General features: G+C 38.1%; 3 protein-coding genes and 1 long non-coding RNA gene across 7 annotated transcripts in view; 1 reads left to right on the forward strand and 3 right to left on the reverse strand.

The window, feature by feature from the left end:
• Positions 1 to 772: 772 nt before the first annotated feature.
• Positions 773 to 6,406, reverse strand: LOC113072446 (acetyl-coenzyme A synthetase 2-like, mitochondrial). Its single transcript, XM_026245419.1, has 4 exons — positions 3,482 to 6,406; positions 3,158 to 3,254; positions 1,381 to 1,580; positions 773 to 861 (listed from the first exon to the last, which is right to left on the reverse strand). The coding sequence occupies exons 1-4, from the start codon at positions 3,825 to 3,827 to the stop codon at positions 773 to 775; spliced, it is 732 nt and encodes a 243-aa protein (XP_026101204.1). The 5' UTR covers positions 3,828 to 6,406.
• On the forward strand, positions 3,584 to 14,064 carry LOC113072447 (uncharacterized). Of its 4 annotated transcripts, XM_026245423.1 has the most exons (10): positions 3,584 to 3,718; positions 3,876 to 3,950; positions 8,435 to 8,524; positions 9,106 to 9,155; positions 12,354 to 12,424; positions 12,495 to 12,674; positions 12,856 to 12,914; positions 12,995 to 13,069; positions 13,143 to 13,205; positions 13,288 to 14,064. In XM_026245423.1, the coding sequence occupies exons 5-10, from the start codon at positions 12,397 to 12,399 to the stop codon at positions 13,561 to 13,563; spliced, it is 681 nt and encodes a 226-aa protein (XP_026101208.1). In that variant the 5' UTR covers positions 3,584 to 3,718; positions 3,876 to 3,950; positions 8,435 to 8,524; positions 9,106 to 9,155; positions 12,354 to 12,396; the 3' UTR covers positions 13,564 to 14,064. The 4 variants fall into 4 exon arrangements, with proteins under 4 accessions (XP_026101208.1, XP_026101207.1, XP_026101209.1 ...); XM_026245422.1 differs by lacking the exon at positions 8,435 to 8,524; XM_026245424.1 differs by lacking the exons at positions 3,584 to 3,718; positions 3,876 to 3,950; positions 8,435 to 8,524; positions 9,106 to 9,155 and adding an exon at positions 11,573 to 12,179.
• Positions 13,918 to 14,671, reverse strand: LOC113072448 (uncharacterized). The gene is made up of 3 exons (XR_003280296.1): positions 14,265 to 14,671; positions 14,091 to 14,202; positions 13,918 to 14,024 (listed from the first exon to the last, which is right to left on the reverse strand). It is a non-coding gene; the product is annotated as an uncharacterized LOC113072448 (long non-coding RNA).
• A 3,555-nt stretch (positions 14,672 to 18,226) lies between these two features.
• Positions 18,227 to 22,033, reverse strand: part of LOC113072450 (acetyl-coenzyme A synthetase 2-like, mitochondrial) — a 30,747-nt gene continuing 26,940 nt past the window's right edge. The window contains exons 12-14 of the mRNA XM_026245427.1: positions 20,393 to 20,456; positions 20,011 to 20,132; positions 18,227 to 18,950 (exon numbers count right to left, since the gene is read on the reverse strand). Of these exons, the coding sequence (XP_026101212.1) occupies positions 18,774 to 18,950; positions 20,011 to 20,132; positions 20,393 to 20,456 (363 nt within the window). The 3' untranslated portion in view covers positions 18,227 to 18,773. The remainder of the gene's footprint in view (positions 18,951 to 20,010; positions 20,133 to 20,392; positions 20,457 to 22,033) is intronic.

Here is a 22,033-nt window from a genome sequence, read left to right on the forward strand (position 1 = left end):
CCTGCAAACAAAACAATAATCTTAAAACATAACTCTTAAGCCCATCTAAACACCATGTGGAGTTTCCCGAGGCCCAGACCAGCTTTTCTACACAGTAATCCTCTACTGTTTTTATTTTATTTATTTTTTATCACATGTAATCTTGTATTTCCTTGAACTGTCCCTACAAATAGAATACTGTCAAACTGGCCAACATGTGACCACTATGACCAATTCTAGAGTGGTGAACATCACGAGAGAGACAGTCAAACACAGGCACTTCTGGCAAGACAAAAACAAGATGGACTGTGCCCCAATTACTCAAAAAATGAAGTAGAATTAGAAGTACAGTATACTCCTAGTTTTGTGCCCTAATTAGGTACAATTTAGGGACACATTCCTTCTCCACTTTACAAACCATTACAAAGCTTTGCAAAAACTCTGTTTCTGGTAGATGAGACCCTAAAAAGAACAAAACTACCAGAAAGTGGCTTGCTGCACAGATACAATATAATTGAAAAGGTTTATGTATTTGATGCTTAGACAAATGTAATATTCTACTTATTCTAAAGCGTTTCTCCTTTGTTGCCGACCATCCCTACTGTTGAGTCCAGGCAGAGGTATATAAAAGACCAAATAATAACAAATTCTAATTTGGCTTTGATTCTGTACACTGCAGGAGGTCACTGCTGTATGATTTACCTCATCTAAAGAAATGTCTAGTTTGCCCATCGGCACACTATTGTTAGTTCTCTTGGCCACAAAACACATGCCGTATAGATGGACAGCTTCTTCACTGCTTTATCCACCATGGGCCTTCAGATCGAAGATACGGCCGCCCCTCACACCTTGGTTGCATGTGAATGACAAACTTGCACTGGGCTGTGTATATGGAAGAGAAAAATTAGTTTTACTCTTCAAATTCGAGCTCAGCTTTTCCTGAAAAGTATAAAGGAACTTTACAAAACTTTAAAAACCAGTAGAGGACTTTAATCTTTTCTAGTTGTGTTTAGTCAGCAAATAAAATAGTCCTCAGAATTGTTCTTACTTTTGCTGCATTGTATGTATATATTTGTATTTACTTATTGCTTGTTTTTATTATTTTATACTTGTTTGTTTGCTTTTTGTTCATGGAGCTAACATTCATAATTCTATTCTGTGTTTGACTCGGAGAGTAAGGAACTTTTTGAATAATTTAATTTTGATCTCTGTTAATAGATTGAAACAATTGCGGTTCTCTTTTTTCTGTATCTCTGATTGAACAGCATCAATAAAAATAAAAAGAGTTAAACTAAAAACATCATGGATATTTTTTGCAACGATTTGTAGTACAGCGCTATTAAAAACAACTTCAAACAAACAGGTCACTGCTTTAGGACAAGGCAACATTATTTTACTCACCATCCTGAATTCTGCCAGCCAGAGCCTCTGAGCTGAACCCTGCAAACACCACAGTGTGCACGGCACCGATACGAGCACAGGCCAACATGGCTACTACTGCCATAGGAGACACCGGCATGTAGATGGCCACCCGCTCTCCCCTCTGGACACCATAACTCTTTAAAGTGTTGGCAAGGCGACAGGTCCTCTCCAGAAGCTGCCTGAGATTTGAATGTTTACAGATATAAACATACAGCTGAGTAACAGGGAAACTGCGGATGGGAAAGTAAATTTGTGATAGTTTAATTTCAAGTGGTTCAAGTGCTGAATTGATGCACTTGCACGGAAACAACAAAGTCACATGGTCATAATGCACCAAACTGGCATTTATGGGGTTTAGTTTAATAGTGTATTTATACTACAAAAATGTAGAGGCAAGCTTTTGTTGGCTTAATGAACATATTATTATGCCATATTGTGTCTGAAGAAACTGTTATTCAGGATCTGTGGGTCATAGATGAGAAACAGAAATGTCTAAACTGTGAGACCAGGGACAAAAAATTTTCACTTTCATACTAATCCACATCAATGTCTTTTTACTTCCTTTTCACCCATGAAAGCAGGAAAGTGACATGTACATGTGCACTTCTAAAGGTGTCATTTTTACACACATGACTGCTTGTGCAATCGAACTTCTTCTTCACAAAATCTTCACATTTCCGCCATAAAAAATTAGAAATAGTTCATTTTCGAGGTTCGGTGTGCAGGCTAGATGAGAGAAAACAGCCTGCCAGGAATATTCAATCTTTATTTCAAGCACTAAAGAGTTGGAGGCACACATTCCATCACAGGACCCTCAAAACCTGCCTTTGTTCTCCATAAGAAAGCGCATGTGAAAGAACTCCCCCAAAGATCTTAAGTAGTGTGCTGTTCAGTAGTTTACATGTTATCCGTGTCAATCCCAGCAAGGCCAGGATTTCTAATCTATTACAATATTATGGAGAACGGTGTGAAAACTGATATTCAATTTGAGATTACATTTCGCAGTGTTATTAAATTATTAATGTTTTTAAAGATTAACTTGAGGTGAGCATTAGATGACTGCAAAGGTAATCTAAATGAAAACCTACAATCCTAGACTTAGTCGGAATTCATAAGGAAAATAATGCTGTTAGATCTCAATCCAGCTGGAACAACAACTTGCATTGTTGATACTGTTTATAGAAACTATTAAAAACATTTTAATTAACTTAAAAATAAATTACATTTAAATATTAATTAAAGAAAATAGACTAATGAAAAAAATTACTGACAGAAAACATACTAAAACCACTAAAACTTAAATGTTATATTTAAGCTAAACAGAAAAATACTGAAAAACGTAAACTAATCAAAAGGAAAAGTGCATAAAAAAATTACTAAAACATTATATACAAAAAGCTAATTATACAAAATAGATACTGTAATATGAATACATACAACTAAATAAATAATATAATATTAAATAAATAATAGTAAAATGTAACTGCTACATTTTTACTATTGGCAATGACAACAAGTACGTAATCAGGAGGCAGTACTGACTAACTGATTATTACCAGTCACTAGTCGAATAAATTATTTAGTGGCAAATCTAAAATAACAGCATCATGAAAGTAGTTCCTAGTTATTTTAAAGAGACACACACTGCTTGCTATGACCCCTGTGTGTTGAAAATTACAATGTAAGTCTGGGGGTGGATGAGGTTGGGGGTGTGATAAAGAGCCACATGTGAATTTCTCAGGACCTACAAATGTACCTGTATGTGATCCTTTCTTCTGTGCCAGGTTCATCTTTCTCCCAAATCAAGGCTACTCTGTCTGGATCCTTTGCCACGTGTACATCCAAACAGTTCACTGTCGATCAATGCAATATAAAATTACTACTAGCTCACTGTAGACAAGATAGAAAGTTGCTATTTGTGGATTTATAAAGCAGTGAGAGGATATGTAAGTATTACCATCTCAGCTAAAATAAAACCTTTTTGGTCTGATAGATAAAAATATTTGATCTAGCATATCGGCCAGTGGAGGTTTATCAGCGATCAACACGACAAACTATTAAAGAAGAAAGGGACGTTCACCAGAGACGTTCAGCTGCCCTCCAAGAAACCAGTTGATTTTCCCGCTGGTGAGATCGCAGTCCGTCACTTGATCGAAAGGTTTGGTCCATGTCAGCCTTTCCCTGGCGATGGATCCCCAGAACGTTTCTGGATCTTTGACTGACAGTTCATATAAATCTGAGTAGGTCTTGCCAGCGAGATGCGAGCTGAGGTCCGGTTGAACCGTGCTGATGCTGGACAGAGACCTGGCGTGACACCGTGAGATCAACACAACACGTTTACTTTTGCGCACACATTCCTGGTTCCTAAATATTACATTTCCCCTGACCAAAGCATTCAGCAAACTTATGCACATACGTCCAGCCATTATTCCGCCCAGTCTGTACTGGAGTAAAGTTTGCTCATGTTTCCACAGCAGGTGGCTCGTGACCGTTCCTCACAAGAGAGAGACAGGGGAAGCTGCAGCCTGGAGCAATGGGCGTGCCAAAAGGTAGCTAGAAGGGGCGTGCCAAAAGGGAATGGAAGCCTGGGGAAATGGGCGGGCCAAAAGGTTTCTCATTGGTGAAAGGAATGTTACGGTGTTGGCCAATCAGCGATAAACGTTCAACTTTCAATCATTATGCTGCAACAGAAGGGAGCGGTAATGCACCAATAAGCTGGATACCAACTGCCTTTAAACTGGAAATAAGAAGACGTGGTGAAATTCATCATACGTTTATCTATGCTTTATATACCACAAACATGATAGCTTGTTACAATACGATCATAATTTATTTTCTTTGTGTCATATCTTGCAGCTCTAGTTATTTTTATTTAGTTTATTATTGTTGACAGACAAAGTTGGTAGTCTGTATCAATGTCCTTTTTGTGTAACAGTGTTTATAAACCATGTGAAAGAGGTTTCCCTTTCATAGTTCACTTCGATGCTGCGGTGACGTCACCATATGGGAACACCCCTCGGTGTGACGAATGTCTGAAGCTCTATACCATCCCTTCAATCGTATTGGCCAAATAGCGCTTGGCTCCACCCCTACGCATGCGCACGCATCGTATACCTGGGTGCTGCACGCTATTTCGCTCAGATTTAATTCCTTCATGGAAGCGAATCATCTGTGCCCTAGGAATCATCTCGCTTTCTCATCGGTTTCTACGAGCAGTGCTAACCCCTCTTCGTGGACGAAGGGAGACTCACATGAAAGGTGTGTAGTATGTTTAGGCTTACACACAGCCGGCACTTAGCGGCCTTTCTTCTTGTCCCCACTGTGATGGCCTGCGGCTTAGAGTACTGCGCTCAAGGGTAGAAGTGTTTTCTAATGTCGCCCCCGTGTCTAACCCCCGTCATGTCACTGTTGTGGCTGCCGAGGCACCACATGAGGCGATAGCTTGGGGAGACACGTGCGATATGGATTTTGAGGACAGCGCAGTGCTGGAATTTTATCCACATCCCTCGCTCTCCCCTACCCTGGTGCAGGAAAAGAGCTTTATCGAACCAGTCGTTTTCTCTAACTAGGATTTATAGCCCACACAGGAGGCATACGATGCTATCTCCTTCGGTTGTGGATGTTACGACAAATACGTTTTATCCGCCGCGGCCTCGGGGTCTGAGAACTTCACGGCTGACGCAAGCTCTCTCTCTCTCCTAGTTGACAGGATAAGCATGTTTCCCCCTCCAACAGCGAGCTGTCCTTCTAAGGCGTATCGAGTCACGTCCAGCCTCATTGGAAAATGCGTCGGAACGCTTGCCCGACATCTAGCAATGGGTGTTAGGCACAATTTGTCACGGATACACCATTCAGTTTCGAAAAGGCCCTCCTCCTTTCCGCGGAATTCTTCCCACGGTTGTGAAACCGAAGGAAATAGCGGTGCTGCGACAAGAGATGTCAACTCTGCTGAGAAAAGGGGCTATAGAGGAAGTACACCCCTCTCAGATGGAGTCAGGGTTTTACAGCTGCAATTTTGTGGTGCCAAAAAAAGACGGCGGGTTGCGACCCATTCTGGATTTATGCCGTTTGAATCTTGCACTCAGGATGAGCAAATTCAAGATGTTACCGGTAAATTCTATCTTGTCTCAGATTCAACCAAACGACTGGTTTGTCACAATTGATCTGAAAGATGCATACTTTCATATTCAGATCATCAAAAGACACATGAAGTTTTAGAGGGCAAAGCATATCAGTACCGTGTTCTTCCCTTTGGCTTAGCTCTGGCTCCCCGTACTTTTTCAAAATGCATGGAAGCAGCTCTGGCCCCGTTGCGGCTCCAAGGCGTTCGTGTTTTGAAATACTTAGACGATTGGCTGGTGATAGCAAAATCGCAGACTCAAGAACACTCTCACCAGGATCTTGTGCTGAATCATTTAAACAGCCTGGGTTTATGCACAAATTTCCAGAAGAGTGTTTTAATTCCCTCTCAATGGATAACCTTTCTGGGAATAGACTTGGACTCTCGCGCGATGACAGCTAAGCTATCTCTCCCACTCGCTCAGTTGATCGCGTCATGCGTTCCTCGCTTCAAAGCGGGTCGCACAGTGACGGTGAGCTTGTGCCTCACACTTTTAGGTCTAATGGCAGCGGTATCCCCGTAATCCGTCTGGGATTACTTCACATGCGCCCTTTTCAGTGGTGGACGAAAAGTCTGAACATTTCACCCCGTTGTCTTCCACATCAGACGATTTCGGTGACACGGAGGTGTGTTGTGTCGATAAAACTGTGGATGTCAACCGAATTCCTTCTAGCCGGAGTTCGGCTGGGGATTTGTGCTTCCAGTGAGACTGTCACGACGGATGCGTCTTTGACCAGTTGGGGAGCTGATAGTCAAGGGCGCCCAGCCCACGGAGTGTGGACGGCGACACAACACAGTTGGCACATAAACAGCTTAGAATTACTGGCAGTTTTTCTAGCTCTCTAGTATTTCTCGAATCTGCTGTTCGGCCATCATGTACTGCTCAGGTCAAAAAATATAGCTGTTGTGTCGTATCTGAATCATCAGGGAGGATTACACTCTCGCTCCTTGTGCAGGCTGGCTAGAAAAATATTCTTCTTTGGTCTCAGAACAAATTTCTGTCGATCCGAGCGGTTCATGTTCCCGGACGTTTGAACTTCCGAGCGGATTGCTATCCAGACAGACTCTGGAGCAGGGGGAATGGAGATTGCACCCCCAAACAGTGAACCTCTTATGGCAGATTTTTGGAGAAGCGAGAGTGGACTTGTTCGTGTTGAGCATGACTACGCATTGCCCGCTGTGGTTCTCCCTATGCCCTCCATCACTCACGATTTGCCCAAAACCAGCTTGTATGCTTTTTCCCTGATTCGTTTAATTCCAGTGGTATTATCCAGGATACGGCTGGACAGAGTGGAATAGCTGCTGCTGGTTGCTCCGCGATGGCACACACAGACGTGGTTTGCGGACCTGATCAGTCTGTTAGCGGGCTCTCCATGGGAGATTCCCCTCAGACAGAATTTACTATCACAAGCACAGGGAATGATTTGGCACGATTTTGCTTCATGGGATTTATCTATTGTGTTTCAAGGTTTATCAGGGCATCCGTTTGAGCCCCTGGAAACTATACTGGATAAAATCCTGACTCTGAAGACAGTTCTTCTTATGGCTTTATCCTCCCTCAAGAGAGTTGGGGATTTACAGGCTCTTTCTGTCTCACCCTCGTGCATGGAATGTGCACCGGGCTCTGTGAATGTGTTGTTGCGACTGAGGCCTAATTATGTTTTCATAACCCCTTTCCTTTTACAACAAGTGGTCTTGGAGGCTTTACCCCCTGCTGAGGCGGGGTCAGGAGATCTAAGTCTTTGCCCTGTCAGAGCGCTGAAGGCTTATGTTGATCAAACAGCCCGTGGCGTGAGTCTGACCAGCTGTTTGTCTGTTTTGGACATAAGAATAAAGGCCATGCTGTCACAAGCAAAGCATGTCCCATTGGCTAGTGGAAGCAATATCTTTAGACTATGAGGTGCGCGGACTCGCTTCGCCCTTAGGAATTAGAGCTCATTCCACGAGAGCAGTGGCTTCTTCACAAGCTTTTCTCAGTGGATCTTCTATAGAGCACTTTTATCAAGTCTTACAGTCTGGGTGTGAGGATGGTTCCTGGCTCCTGGGTTCTCTCCGCTTGAGTAGATGCTTCCTTGGATCCCAGCTATCAGGTACGTCAGGCGTTATGGTATAGAGTTCCCATACGGTGACATCACCGCAGTATCGAAGTGACCTATGAAAGGGAACATCTCGGTTACAAATGTAACCATGGTTCCCTGAATAGGGAACGAGATGCTGCGGTCCTGGCCGTTCCATACTTTGATAGCATTCTTCTTCTTCAGTTCATGAAATCTGAGCAAAATAGCACGCGGCACCCAGGTATACGATGTATGCGCATGCGTAGCGGTGGTGCCAAGTGCTATTTGGCCAATAGGATTGGTGGTATGTTATAGGGCTTCAGTCTTTGTCACACTGATGGGTGTTCCCATAAGGTGACGTCACCGCAGCATCTCGTTCCCTGTTCAGGGAACCATGGTTACATATGTAACCAAGATGATTTACTCATTTGCAAAGCCACAGAGGTTGAGCGATTCATCATGAACGTAAGTAACGTTACAAGTTTAGTTGTGCTATGCATGCTACATCACAGATAATTTGGGTAATTTCATGTCAAATCAACAAAACTGCTCAATTTTTTTTTTCATAGTATTTTTTTTTTCTGAAGAAAGAGAAACATAAACGGTGATAAAAACAAAATATCAAATTTAATTGAATCATATTTACAGATTTATTTTTGTATGTATTTATTTTTTTAGTGGGTTAAAATGGTAATTTCTAGCTGAGATTTGGAGCCAAACTACTGATTGTTTTTGCAGTTCTGCACTGTATGTACCTACACTGTCTGAGCTAAAGAGGATGGAACATAATTTAAAGAAATTTAAAAAGCATTTTCTTTTCTTCTTATTATTTTATTTATTTTATTTGTTCATGTAGGGGGACCCTGCTCCACTTTTCCTACCACACACCTGATGGATACTGACTGTAAAATGGCAATCATAGGAGGAGGGCTCACTGTGAATAGATGTGTGTCAGTGCACCAGCCTTGATAAAGCCTTCATAACAGCCTTCTGGATGTATTTTGTGCTCAACATTGCATAACTAATACACCTGAGAAAGACACTGACTTTCCTTCAGAGGCACATTCTCAACATTAGAAGAGGGAGACAAGCACTGTCAGTAACTTTACTCTGAATGATAAGCATTTTGTATTAGATCCTCATGCCTTGACTGTACCATTGGCCAAAGTGCACTCGAAGGACATTCACTCTTTTGAAGGTTTACCCAACATGTTGGAGTGGTACATGCATATTAACCAAATATTAGTATAACCTGTGGTATAGATGAGCACCAATCACCTTTTTGTGATTCCATTCTTTTAGTAAACATGCACAGGAACCATATGTACTTTTGGTACTCAGTGCAGAGTCAGCAGTACAGTTGTATTATAATATAATGGAGAAGGTTCTGGCTGCATGCTAGCATCTCTCAGACACTTGTGCTTCGGCTTGTGACAACACTTGCAGTGTTTTTTATTTTATATTTTATTCTACTTATTGGTTACTTCTTGTTTGAATCTCTCAACATGAGTTTTTTCTCTTGTGTAGGTATTGTTGACTGCAAGTCTGTCCATCCAGATGTGAGGAAGACCCAGCAGGTGTGTCATGGCTATAGATACTGTGGTCTTGGAAAGAAAGGCGTCTTCACATCCATCCATCCATCCATCCATCCTGAAAGCTAAATAAATGTTTTAGTGGATAATGTTGTGTCTGTTTGCTTATGTCACGTAACATAAGGTTACTAAACTCTTGACTAATGTTTTAATTTGATAATTTAGTGGTTTTGTCAACTACATCTTTTTTTTCTTCCTAGCAAAACCTAGTTTTCTAGGGTAACACTTTACAATAAGGTTTCATTTGTTAACATTTAAGTAATGCCTAACATTAACTATGAGCAATACATTCGATACAGTATTTATTCAACTTTGTTAGTTAATAAAAATACAGCTGTTCGTTGTTTGTTCTTGTTAGTTCACTAATATAAAAAATACAGCTTTTGACTTTTTAACAGCAGTTGGGACTAACCGTGTTAAGAGACTTTTGTATTCTCAAAAATAATTTTAATCTGTTTTTGATTATTGATAAACTAAGACCTAAGCGTGAGGGGGTGATGACGTCAGTAAGCCGTTTTAAAGGTACTTCTCGAAAGTAATTTAAAATAATATTCTTTAAATCATTAACGCTATTTTTTACCTTGGAAGAATTACATTTGGTTTTATAGGATTATGTGTTTAATTTATTGCTTTCTATTAATAGGCCAATAAACAGCCAGTTTTCGCTAAACCTTTTGGCACGCCCCCTACCTTTCTTTCAACCAATGATAATCATTTTGACACGCCCACCTTTTGGCACGCCCATTGCTCCAGGCTGCAGTTACCCCTACCCCTACTTGACAAGAGAGAGAGGAGGACACTTGTTGACAAAGAGCCCGCGTGAAGAAAAACTCTAAATCAGCTTCGTTATAACCCACCCATGCCATGAACTGAACCACAGGCGCTGCTTTGGCTTTCACCTCCGATTCCAATTATGCAATTTCCTTTATTGATCGGGAGTTTTGGATGTTACGTAAAATTGTATTGTACAGTCATAGTGCACTTATACAACTAACAGAAACTTCACAGACTTTCAATGGTTTCAGATTAAGACGCGACGATATGTTTTGTTTACATATTCCCTGTGAAAATAAAATCGTTTCAAAGCAGCCAAATATGTTGCATATCATCATGTGAACAGTCTTTCTGTCACACGTGGTAAAGTGATCAATTTATAATCGCGCTTGAATCAAACGGTTTCACTTTTCGGTTTCTAAAATTGGATCATAAGTGCGACACGTTGTTCTCAATCTCAACAACCCCAAACTCTTTCTGCCCCCTAGTGGAGGAGGGGATAGATAGATAGATAGATAGATAGATAGATAGATAGATAGATAGATAGATAGATAGATAGATAGATTGATAGATTGATAGATTGATTGATTGATTTTTGTTCAAAATATTTTCCTTCTTTGCTGGACACATTTTTATCTGGAACAGTTTTCTGTGAGTGTTAAGTTAGGTTTAGTTATAGGGTTAGTGTAGGGCGATGGAAAATACAGTTTGTCCAGTATAAAAAACATTATGCCTATGGAGTGTCCTGTGTGCCTACAAGGATAGTGCACCAGTCTGTGTGTATGTGTGTGTGTGTGTGAGAGAGAGAGAGAGACTGTGGTATCAAAGACTGTGGTATCAAATGTTTAATATTCTAAGATGTTATAATATTCATTTCCATGACTGTGATGTTCATTTAATTATTATTATTGTTATCATTTATTTATTTTTCTATATATGTACACAAGACTTTGGCAAAACTGTATAATTTACATTCATGCCAATTAAGCAATATTGAATTGAATTGAATTGAGAGAGAGAGAGAGAAAGAGAGAGAGAGAGAGAGAGAGAGAGAGAGAATGTGGGACAATGAGCTGCACTGTACCATAAACTCAGTTCCTACACACACCGTCTGAAAATGTTGTCCTTTTGGGTCTCTGAGCAGATCAAAATGTGCTCAGTGTGGACTGAGAGAAAGCGATCATGTTTATTTAAATGTTTGTTATTTATGGGTTTCCCCTGTTCACCTGTAAATAATTTAATAAATAAGGTATATTTTGTGTTGGATCAGTTACCTTTGTCATCAGTGCACAGCAGACACACCCACCTAAACGATTTAAATATATCGCTTATCCTGCCCCAAAAGACCATAAACACTGCAGATAACATCTGAAGTAAACATTAATTTATTACATATACATATATTTATTACATATTTATTTCACATAACATAAAAATGAGTCCCGTTTGATTGATTTGCTTCAAATCGAGTTATTTTAGGACAGCGGTTTGAATGTAACTCAATGGTGCTCTCTGCTGGTAGGGATTAGTAAAATGGCGGATCGAACACTTCGGATGCATTGATCATTTTATATACATTGTTGTGATTAATTGTGACCGGAATTTAAGAACATGGTAAGAAAGAATAAATACAGAAAGTCTATAATTAATTTGCAGTCTTCAGAATTTTTATTTATAGAAAATATTTACATCTTAATAATAATTTTACTGTAATGTCACTCTTTATTTAATCTAAGGATTTATACGCCCTCAGTTTCTCTATCAGAAGTGTAGATGTCAGGCCACTCAATCGGAGGTAATCCTGTAAGATCGTCCATCCAATGAGTGATTGTGTACGGGTCGACCAATCTGGGGGGTATTCCAGAAAGCTTGATTAACTTACCATTTGATAAACTATAACCTCTGGGTTGATTTACCCCAAACAGGCATACCATGAGTATGTCGGTTCCAAAACACCTGAGAAGAGTTAGTTTAATCAACCTCTTACTGGTTACCCAGAGTTAATGCGCGTGCACGGTGCATGTATAAAGACATTTTCAAAAGATCGCCGATTTCACGAGTCACCATGGAAACTCAAAGCGAAAAAAAGAGAGCGGCGTATTTCACAGAGGAGTTGGAAGTTTTAATGTATGCTTGTGAGGAGTTTGAGCCAATAATATAAAAAAGAAGCAATACAGCTGCATCGGCTAAAGCAAGAGAGTTGGCTTGGCAAAAAATAACGGACAGAGTAAATGCGTGAGTGTATTAAATTACAAATTTGGTATTTGCTCCCGTTTTATTGAAATGCAAAATAATGAAGTATGACTTATACATCCTTTTGAATATGTTAAATCACTATGAAAGCATTTACTTTTCCTGCCATTTATTTCTTTAGCTTGAAATAATAATGTATATTTCTTATTTAATAAGGTGTAATCCTTCTGGAGCCACAAGAACTTTAAGCCAAGTCAAAATGAAACACAAAAACATTCTGCAAAAAGGTAATATTTGATTACACAATTATTGAACTATTATTATAACAGGATTTAGTATATTCATTCTGTCATGCAGCTAACAGAAAGAAGACTGAAGCCCGTCTAACTGGCGGGGGGCCACCACAACCTCCCCTCACCCCATCTGAGGAGCTGGCTCTATCCCTTAATAAAGGGCGACCAGTGGTTGCTGGCATTCCAGGGGGCAGTTCATCACACATACTATGCACCACAAGTGATGGTGAAAAAAGGGTGAAATATGAAAAGTTTACCTCTATGATTTTTTTTTATTTTTTTGTCCTGATAAATTACTATCTCTGTCACTTAAAGGCTTTTTGAACAAGATTAATTTTTTATGTAGGCTTATTTTATTTAACTGCATATGATGTATTATTTTCTTTTATAATATTGAGAATTTAACGGGTTGTGTGTTCTTATAGATACTGATGGACGGATTGTATTATTGGACTCTCCAGAAAGAACACAGTCTGTCACAGTTGTAAGTGATTTGTTGTCAGGTACTTTTAGGTTTTTTTGTTTTTTTGCCAAATAATGTATACTTGAATATTTGTCTTGTAGGATGAAGATGATGATGACGATGAAGAGACCACATCTGCTGTGACAGAAGTGGACAATGCTGGTAGATCCACTGAGGTATGATGCATACCATTATGATGTATGGCCCCTTTTTGCATTAGAGTAACAAACTGTCATTGTCCTTTCATAGTACATACCTAGGGATTTGCCCACAGATGAGGGTCCTTCAGCCTCAGCACACAATCTAAGCAGGGTAAGAATTTGTGTCCATGTGTCTATATTTGAATTTTATTGTCTGACCAAACAATCTCATTTATTACATTTTTCCACCTTAGTTGCCAGCAAAGGAGCTGTATAAGGTCCATCTTCAAAAACAAATAAGAAAAAGTGACATGGAGATGGACCTTATACAGCTTCAAATGGAAGAGAAAAGGCTCCTCATTAAAAACGCAGCACTTGAAATAGAATTACTTGAGAATCGCCTTAAGGTGAGAACTTGTCTGAATATGAATCTGTTGCATGTTAAAAGTGGTCCGTCTGTCTGTCTGTGTCTGTCTCTATCTATCTATCTATCTATCTGTATCTATGTATGTATGTGTAAAGCAATATAAAAAAAAACATTTTAATGAATTTTACTTTTACTGTTTTTCTGGAAATGAAGAAATAAACTGCCTGGCAGACCATTGCCAAAAAAACTAATAAAAGTAATTTTGACAAATCCTGTCTCTCAAAAGTCTTCCGTCTCTGTTGGCCTCTAAAATCTGTCGGTGTTCCTCTGGGCCATCTTCCTCAATACAAGGAGGGTGGCTCTCTCCTCTTATAGTGGCAATATTGTGAAGCACAACACAAGCCCCAATAATGTTGCATGCCCTCTCTGGACTAACCCGGAGCCTACGCAGACACTGAAACCGAGATTTGAGGATCCCTATAGTCATCTCCACCTTGGCACGTGTTCGGCTGTGAGACAGGTTAAACCGTGTCTGTGGTCCAGGCTCAGGTTCAGGGTAGGGTGTCATTAAATAGGGCAGACAAGGGTATCCTCTGTCCCCCAGCAAGTAACCATTGTACTGTCCTGTAATGATTGAAGTGTACAACACAAATATAGTAAAAACAAAAAATTATATAAAGCAAATCATACCCTGCTGAAATGTCTGGCATAATGATGACTCGCGGAAAATTCTGGCATCATGCACAGATGCTGGCCATTTTGCCTCGACATTGGTGATGATTTGGGTTGCCTCACATATTACCTATAGTTAGTGGAAAAAGTAATGACTTTGATTTTAAGAAGGGGAAAAAATTAAGTTGTTACCTGCACATTGATACTATGAATAGATTTCCTATTAACATAGTCTCCCTCATTTATTGATGGAGCTTTAATAGGAATGTGAGTGCCATCAATGCACCCAATTACATTTGGAAACCCTGAAACAGAAAGTTATGGAAGTATGAAGTGTGTGCATAATGAATACATGTATAGATATTACTAATATGACTAAATATTAAATATGTGTCATATATTTTACTACAAAGGACAAACCTGCTCATTCTGTGGACCAGTGGTTGGTTGGCAGTTTAGAACATAGACATGTAAATACCTCATTGGGCGCTCTGAACATAGACTCTGAGCCGTTGCCGCTCGTCCGCCATGTTAGTGAGGGCAAGACTGCATTAAAAACAAATGAAAGTAACCGGAGGAGCTGCGTTTTTTCTGAATAAAAGCACGATTTAATTATTTAGTTAGGTTTGTAAAATTATTAATTTTCGTAAGGAATTGTGAAAGCTCACATTTGTCTCACTTGTTGATTTCGTTGATTTTTTTGGTTTACAATTCTAATGTTAATTTAGTATAACTGTGACACATGTCTGTAATGTAATTTGAATGTACATTAAATGAAATGTAGTTGTTTTATTGATTTCTCTGTGTTCAATCCCAACATTTTCCTTCTTTTTTTCTCTCTTTCTTGTGTCTCAGGTCAGAACACAGCTCATTCCCTTTGAAATACTGGGATAAAATCTAAATAATACACCTTTAAACACTAATAATTTACTATCGTTTAGAAAATGTAATTAAACAAGTAAATACAAAACAAAAAGTGGCACACTTGTAGTCTGCTTTTAAAAATATATGTAGTACAACTTAAAGTAAAGTGAATAATATGAAAAGCGAGTACAACGGTACAATAATATATGTGACATAATAGATTTATAATAGCATAAAATTATATGTATAATATGAATAATACCATAATAAATAACTGAACAACAATAGGTTAATAATAGCAAGAATAATATGTAATATCAAGGGTGGAATAATACAGAATAGACAAAAATGAAGAATAAATTAATAGTAAATTAAAGAGTAAAAAAATTTTTTTTTTAAAGGTAATTTTAAAATACTATTTGTGTAATAATTATTAATCAAATTAAGACACAACTAATGACACAACACAAAAAAATTGTGGACGAGTTCCAAATTGTTTTTAATTAATGAGCTCCTTAAATATAATATATAAATGTACACATACATACATACATACATATATATATACATATATATATATATATATATATATATACAGTATTGTTCAAAATAATAGCAGTACAATGTGACTAACCAGAATAATCAAGGTTTTTAGTATATTTTTTATTGCTACGTGGCAAACAAGTTACCAGTAGGTTCAGTAGATTGTCAGAAAACAAACAAGACCCAGCATTCATGATATGCACGCTCTTAAGGCTGTGCAATTGGGCAATTAGTTGAAAGGGGTGTGTTCAAAAAAATAGCAGTGTCTACCTTTAACTGTACAAACTGAAAACTATTTTGTACAAACGTTTTTTTTTTTCTGGGATTTAGCAATCCTGTGAATCACTAAACTAATATTTAGTTGTATGACCACAGTTTTTTAAAACTGCTTGACATCTGTGTGGCATGGAGTCAACCAACTTGTGGCACCTCTCAGCTGTTATTCCACTCCATGATTCTTTAACAACATTCCACAATTCATTCACATTTCTTGGTTTTGCTTCAGAAACAGCATTTTTGATATCACCCCACAAGTTCTCAATTGGATTAAGGTCTGGAGATTGGGCTGGCCACTCCATAACATTAATTTTGTTGGTTTGGAACCAAGACTTTGCCCGTTTACTAGTGTGTTTTGGGTCATTGTCTTGTTGAAACAACCATTTCAAGGGCATGTCCTCTTCAGCATAGGGCAACATGACCTCTTTAAGTATTTTAACATATGCAAACTGATCCATGATCCCTGGTATGCGATAAATAGGCCCAACACCATAGTAGGAGAAACATGCCCATATCATGATGCTTGCACCTCCATGCTTCACTGTCTTCACTGTGTACTGTGGCTTGAATTCAGAGTTTGGGGGTCGTCTCACAAACTGCCTGTGGCCCTTGGACCCAAAAAGAACAATTTTACTCTCATCAGTCCACAAAATGTTCCTCCATTTCTCTTTAGGCCAGTTGATGTGTTCTTTGGCAAATTGTAACCTCTTCTGCACATGCCTTTTTTTTAACAGAGGGACTTTGCGGGGGATTCTTGAAAATAGATTAGCTTCACACAGACGTCTTCTAACTGTCACAGTACTTACAGGAAACTCCAGATTGTCTTTGATCATCCTGGAGGTGATCATTGGCTGAGCCTTTGCCATTCTGGTTATTCTTCTATCCACTTTGATGGTTGTCTTCCGTTTTCTTCCACGTCTCTCTGGTTTTACTCTCCATTTTAAGGCATTGGAGATCATTTTAGCTGAACAGCCTATCATTTTTTGCACCTCTTTATAGGTTTTCCCCTCTCTAATCAACTTTTTAATCAAAGTACGCTGTTCTTCTGAACAATGTCTTGAACGACCCATTTTCCTCAGCTTTCAAATGCATGTTCAACAAGTGTTGGCTTCATCCTTAAATAGGGGCCACCTGATTCACACCTGTTTCTTCACAAAATTGATGACCTCAGTGATTGAATGCCACACTGCTATTTTTTTGAACACACCCCTTTCAACTAATTCAACTAATTGCCCAATTGCACAGCCTTAAGAGCGTGCATATCATGAATGCTGGGTCTCATTTGTTTTCTGAGAATCTACTGAACCTACTGGTAACTTGTTTGCCACGTAGCAATAAAAAAATATACGAAAAACCTTGATTATTCTGGTTAGTCACATTGTACTGCTATTATTTTGAACAATACTGTATATATATATATATATATATATATATATATATATATATATATATATATATATATATATATATATATAATAAAAAATCCTCTGAATCAATCTCAGCTCAAGAAACACATTTTATTTCAGTTTTCAGTTCTGTCTTTCTCCGGGAATAGAATTGTTTAGTTGTGAAGACAAAACCTGACTAATAAAGATTAATTCTCCACCGCTTCCCTCAAGATTTTCTATTTTATTCAATTAATGAGTCAAATACTGTAAAAAACTTGAAGATGCTTGACATTTTGTTCTATAATGCACATTACACACACTCATGCAGAAAACACACACCTTTTGAAACACTGGTTTATTTTTCCATGTATGTTAACATATGAATGTTTGGGTGTGAGTGTGTGAGGTTTACCTTGCACAACAAAATCTCAAAGTATAGTGTTTTGTTTATCAAAGACCAGAATATGAGATGCTGACCTCAAAAAACTTTATATTAATCAAAATTAATAATCATTATAACAACATCACAATGATTTCATCATGATATTGCAGCTGGACTCACTATGAGTTCCTGTGTTTTTCATTTCTAGGCTATTTACATCATGTAGTATTTGTGTAAAGACACATGTAGTAAATTATCAGCATTAAACAGCCTGTGCAAAGCTTTTTTAAATGCAGTCTATTATTAGAATAAGAGCAGGGTCACTGTTTGCAACTGGCTAAAAGGGAAGAAAAAAGAATACATAGAATCAGTTCACAGTTTTATGAAAAGCAATGAAATCCTTATAATCAAGTGATGATAAACTTAATCGGTAACACTTTTGAATAACGGTCCATTAGTTAATATTAGTTAACTACTTTAGTTAACATGATCTAACATGAACAATCCTTATACAGCATTTATTAATCTTAGTTGATGTTCATTTCAACATTTACTAATGCATTATTTAAATCAAAATATGTGCTTGTTAACATTAGTTAATGCACTTTGAATTAGCATGAACTAACAATGAATAACTGTATTTTCATTAGCTTACATTAACAAAGATGAATAAATACAGTAATAAACGTATTGTTCATTGTTTGTTCATGTTAATTAATTAACTAACATTAACTAAAGGACCATTATTCTAAAGTGTTACTACTTAATCTTTGTAAATAAGTAACGGTAGTGAAATTAAAGAGAGAAGCTTAAAATTTCCACTTAAATAATATAAGGGCATCATGTCATAATTATATACATTAGGAAATGAAAACATACAACTGGAAAAAAAGGAGAACATGGAATACAAACTGATTGAGCACCTTATAAATGAAATCATCTCTTAAGCAAACAATACTGGTGTGACACAGCAAATCTCACATAGTCTCTGACTACAGGAAGAACACTGTGCAGAACTTCATAATTATGGTTTAAAAGAGGTTTGTCCAAGTTGTCTTAAGGAGGGGCTAACATCCAGTTTAGGTGGCAATGAGCAAGTTTTACTACATATGAGAGCATTTAACCTGCAATTTATGCATTCTGTGTGCTAACATATTTACTCTCACATTTACATGTGAATTACTTGTACAGTTTCCCTGTCATCACAGTTCCTCAAAATAATCGTTGCAACATTCCAACAGTCTTTTTCTACTTCCTAGCTGCATGACTTCTGTTTTGTTTATGGGCCTCGATGATCTCTGAAACGACGGAGGGGTCATCCAGCGTGGAGACGTCCCCCAGGTTGCTCGTGTCCTGCATGGCGACCTTACGCAAGATCCTCCTCATGATTTTCCCAGAGCGTGTTTTAGGAAGACGCTTCACAACCTTAAAAGAAAGAAGAGATGCTTTCACAGCCGACAAAATAAATCTCCAAACCATCTGTGCAACAGATCTGCACTGACAGTTATTTTAAAACAAAAAAACTGTTCTGTGATCAGTCATAATCATTCTTTGTAAATTACATAAGAATATACGGTGGCCGAGATAGCTCAATGCGCTGCAATTTAAGAAAACACATGCAAATTGAAAAAACACAAGCACAAAAAAAAAAAAAACATCTTCATCAATTTGACAACACAAGTGTTGCAAATTATCACAACACATGCATATAATGAAACGCGCTGCAAATCATCCCAACACATGCATATTAAGAAACGCTGCAAATCATCAAAACACATGCATTTAACGAAACGCGCTGCAAATTATCGCACATGCATATAATGAAACGCGCTGAAAATCATCCCAACACATGCATATTAAGAAACGCTGCAAATCATCCCAACACATGCATATTAAGAAATGCTGCAAATCATCCCAACACATGCATATAACATACTCTGCAAATCATCACAACACATGCATATAACATACTTTGCAAATCATCACAACACATGCATATAACGAAACGCGCTGCACATCCTTCACAACACATGCATTTAGCTAAACGTGCTGAAAATCATCACAACACCTGCACATTAAGAAACAATTAATGAAGCATAGTAAATAGCAGGATTTGCAGCGTTTCTTAATTTGCATGTGTTGTGAAGGATTTGTAGTGCGTTTCGTTATATGCATGTGTTATGATTTGCAGCGCGTTTCGTTATATGCATGTGTTGTGAAGGATTTGCAGCACGTTTAGTTAAATGCATGTGTTGTGATGATTTGCAGCACGTTTAGTTAAATGCATGTGTTGTGATGATTTGCAACACTTGTGCTGTCAAATTGATGAAGATGTTTTTTTTTTATTATTTGCTGGTGTTTTTTCAATTTGCATGTGTTTTCTTAAATTGCAGCGCATTGAACTATCTCGGCCACCTTAAGAAAAATATAAATCAAGGGTTAACACTGTACAACAAGGTTCCATTAAAAAAGTCACTGATTTTACCAGGAAATGATCAGGCACAGCATATTTAGCTATTTTGGTAGCCACTAGGTGTCTCAGTTCTTCCACAACAGCAAGCTGGTTCTCAGAAGCAGATTCTTTTAAAACTACAAATGCAAATGGAACTGGTGAAAGAGAAAGATAGGAAAAGAAAGTGAGAGACATGTCAACATTTGGCAAAGTAAGATCTGATTCGCCTTGATCACTGATTATGTGATGGTCAATTATATCTATTATTTTATGTTGTTTTCACAATGACCAAGGGTGTTGTAAAGCACACAATGGAAGTGGTCAAAAGGTCTCTGGTTGCTGGGGATGTTCCAGATGGCTCATGAATGAAAAAGGTGAGAGGAAGAACAAATCGAGGGCTCGAAGGGGGCCTCACCTTCTCCTTTGATCTCATGGGGAATTCCGATAACTGCGGTCTCAGGAACATCTGGATGTCTATCCTAGTAACAGAGAAACACACAATAGCCTCTTTCACACAGTAATACCAGTAAAGTTCCGTAAAATTACCAGAACGACTTTACAGGTAAATTCAAAAATGCGCTGTTCACACAGTCAACGACATTCCGTCTTTTTTCCAGAAAAGCACCATTCACACATCTATTCCAAAATACCGGTAAATTCTGTGACGTAATTAATCTCTAAACAGCTGCGCTTGTATTTTTAAACACGGAGGGTAATACGTGTTCAGTATTTCTGTTTATGGTTTAATTTTTTTTTTAAATTTATTATTCATGTAACTGCTTTTGTTACAGAGACATCGTAATAGATGACTGTTTTGAATAATTATACTCCCCATTATTAAAACACCCGATGCTGTCTGGAGCTGACCAATTTAGTGAAAATCGGATTGAAAGGATTAATAGCACAATGAAGTTGCGATTGTAAATTGCAGTCTGTAAGACGCACTTTGCAGAAAAGGTGCATTCACAAATGTAGCCTGATCCAAATTCATATCAAATAGTCTATCAGCGCAGATAAACATGTTGTGCGTATAAATTGAGCTCAAAATATGTCCCAAAGCACCGGAAAAATTACCATGAATGTGACAGAGGGAAATAGTAAAAATATATTTGAATTATTTACTAATAGACTAGTGTTTTCTGAGTCTGTGCCCCAAGGATGAAGTTGCCTGACTCCTCATTAGATGCGCCTCCTAAACGGACTATGATTGTATTTAGATTTTTTGTTGTTTGTTTTTATTATTTCGTTAAGTAGTAATTAAAAGCTTTCTATAGATATATTTATCATGTCTGTGAGGCATGTATTCGCTGTGTTTCGGTATTTTGTAAGCTCTCCTGTTCAAGATGAGACGGCAGAAAGCATGTTTGTTTTCTTTATTTTATATTTCTTTATTTTTTATTTCTTTGCTATATCATGATCGCGCTGGCACCTATGTCCCAAAAAAAGCGTGCTTTATCTTGCGTTCTCCGCACAAAATATACATATAGCGCGCATCTGGGTTCAACGTTAAAACATCGTTATGCTTGAACTGTTTTATATCTGTAGATTTTATTTTAGACAATTCGTGATGATTTGAGAAGGCTAAACATAGGCTATGTAAACTCTCTCTCTGTGCTGGCCGCTTTAAAAAAAAAAAAAACTTAGCCTATATGCCTGTTTAACGATCAAAAACTGCTCCAAACAGTAGTATGAGCTGTTTTGGGAGAATTGGAAAAAAAGACGTGCTGAACATCCTCAAGTGAGTTGCGGGGCAAACCGAAAGTTAAAGCCGAATGTCAAGCACTCTTCTTCACTGCTCCGACTTCTCGTTTGTGCCCTATCTGTTTTTCCCTATGTAAAAACTAAAATTAAAATTAAGTTGTAAAATTAAGTTGTAAAACTTAAAGTTATTGTTTTTATTATTTATTGTGTTCGGCATGGTGGGCAGCGTGTGATTTCATGCCGTGCCGCGGGTTGAGATCCACGTAGAGCTAGGCCTACAAGATTTGTGGAGTAGCAGAACCCCCAAATAGACGGACAAAAGTCATAATGGGAACAAGAAATACTCCCAATACTA

This window comes from Carassius auratus, unplaced genomic scaffold (genome assembly GCF_003368295.1).
Source record: "Carassius auratus strain Wakin unplaced genomic scaffold, ASM336829v1 scaf_tig00009071, whole genome shotgun sequence".
Classification (NCBI taxonomy): Eukaryota; Metazoa; Chordata; class Actinopteri; order Cypriniformes; family Cyprinidae; genus Carassius; species Carassius auratus.

Coding starts and splice junctions, on each gene's coding strand:
- LOC113072446 (XM_026245419.1), bottom strand. CDS start 3,827: ATGGCTGGACGTATGTGCATAAGTTTGCTGAATGCTTTGGTCAGGGGA. Junction 3,255..3,481: donor AGGGCAGCTGAACGTCTCTG/GTGAACGTCCCT, acceptor ATTGATCGACAG/TGAACTGTTTGGATGTACAC. Junction 862..1,380: donor GGCTGGCAGAATTCAGGATG/GTGAGTAAAATA, acceptor CCATATACACAG/CCCAGTGCAAGTTTGTCATT.
- LOC113072447 (XM_026245420.1), top strand. CDS start 12,331: ATGTATATTTCTTATTTAATAAGGTGTAATCCTTCTGGAGCCACAAGA. Junction 12,675..12,855: donor TGGTGAAAAAAGGGTGAAAT/ATGAAAAGTTTA, acceptor GTGTTCTTATAG/ATACTGATGGACGGATTGTA. Junction 13,206..13,287: donor CAGCACACAATCTAAGCAGG/GTAAGAATTTGT, acceptor TTTCCACCTTAG/TTGCCAGCAAAGGAGCTGTA.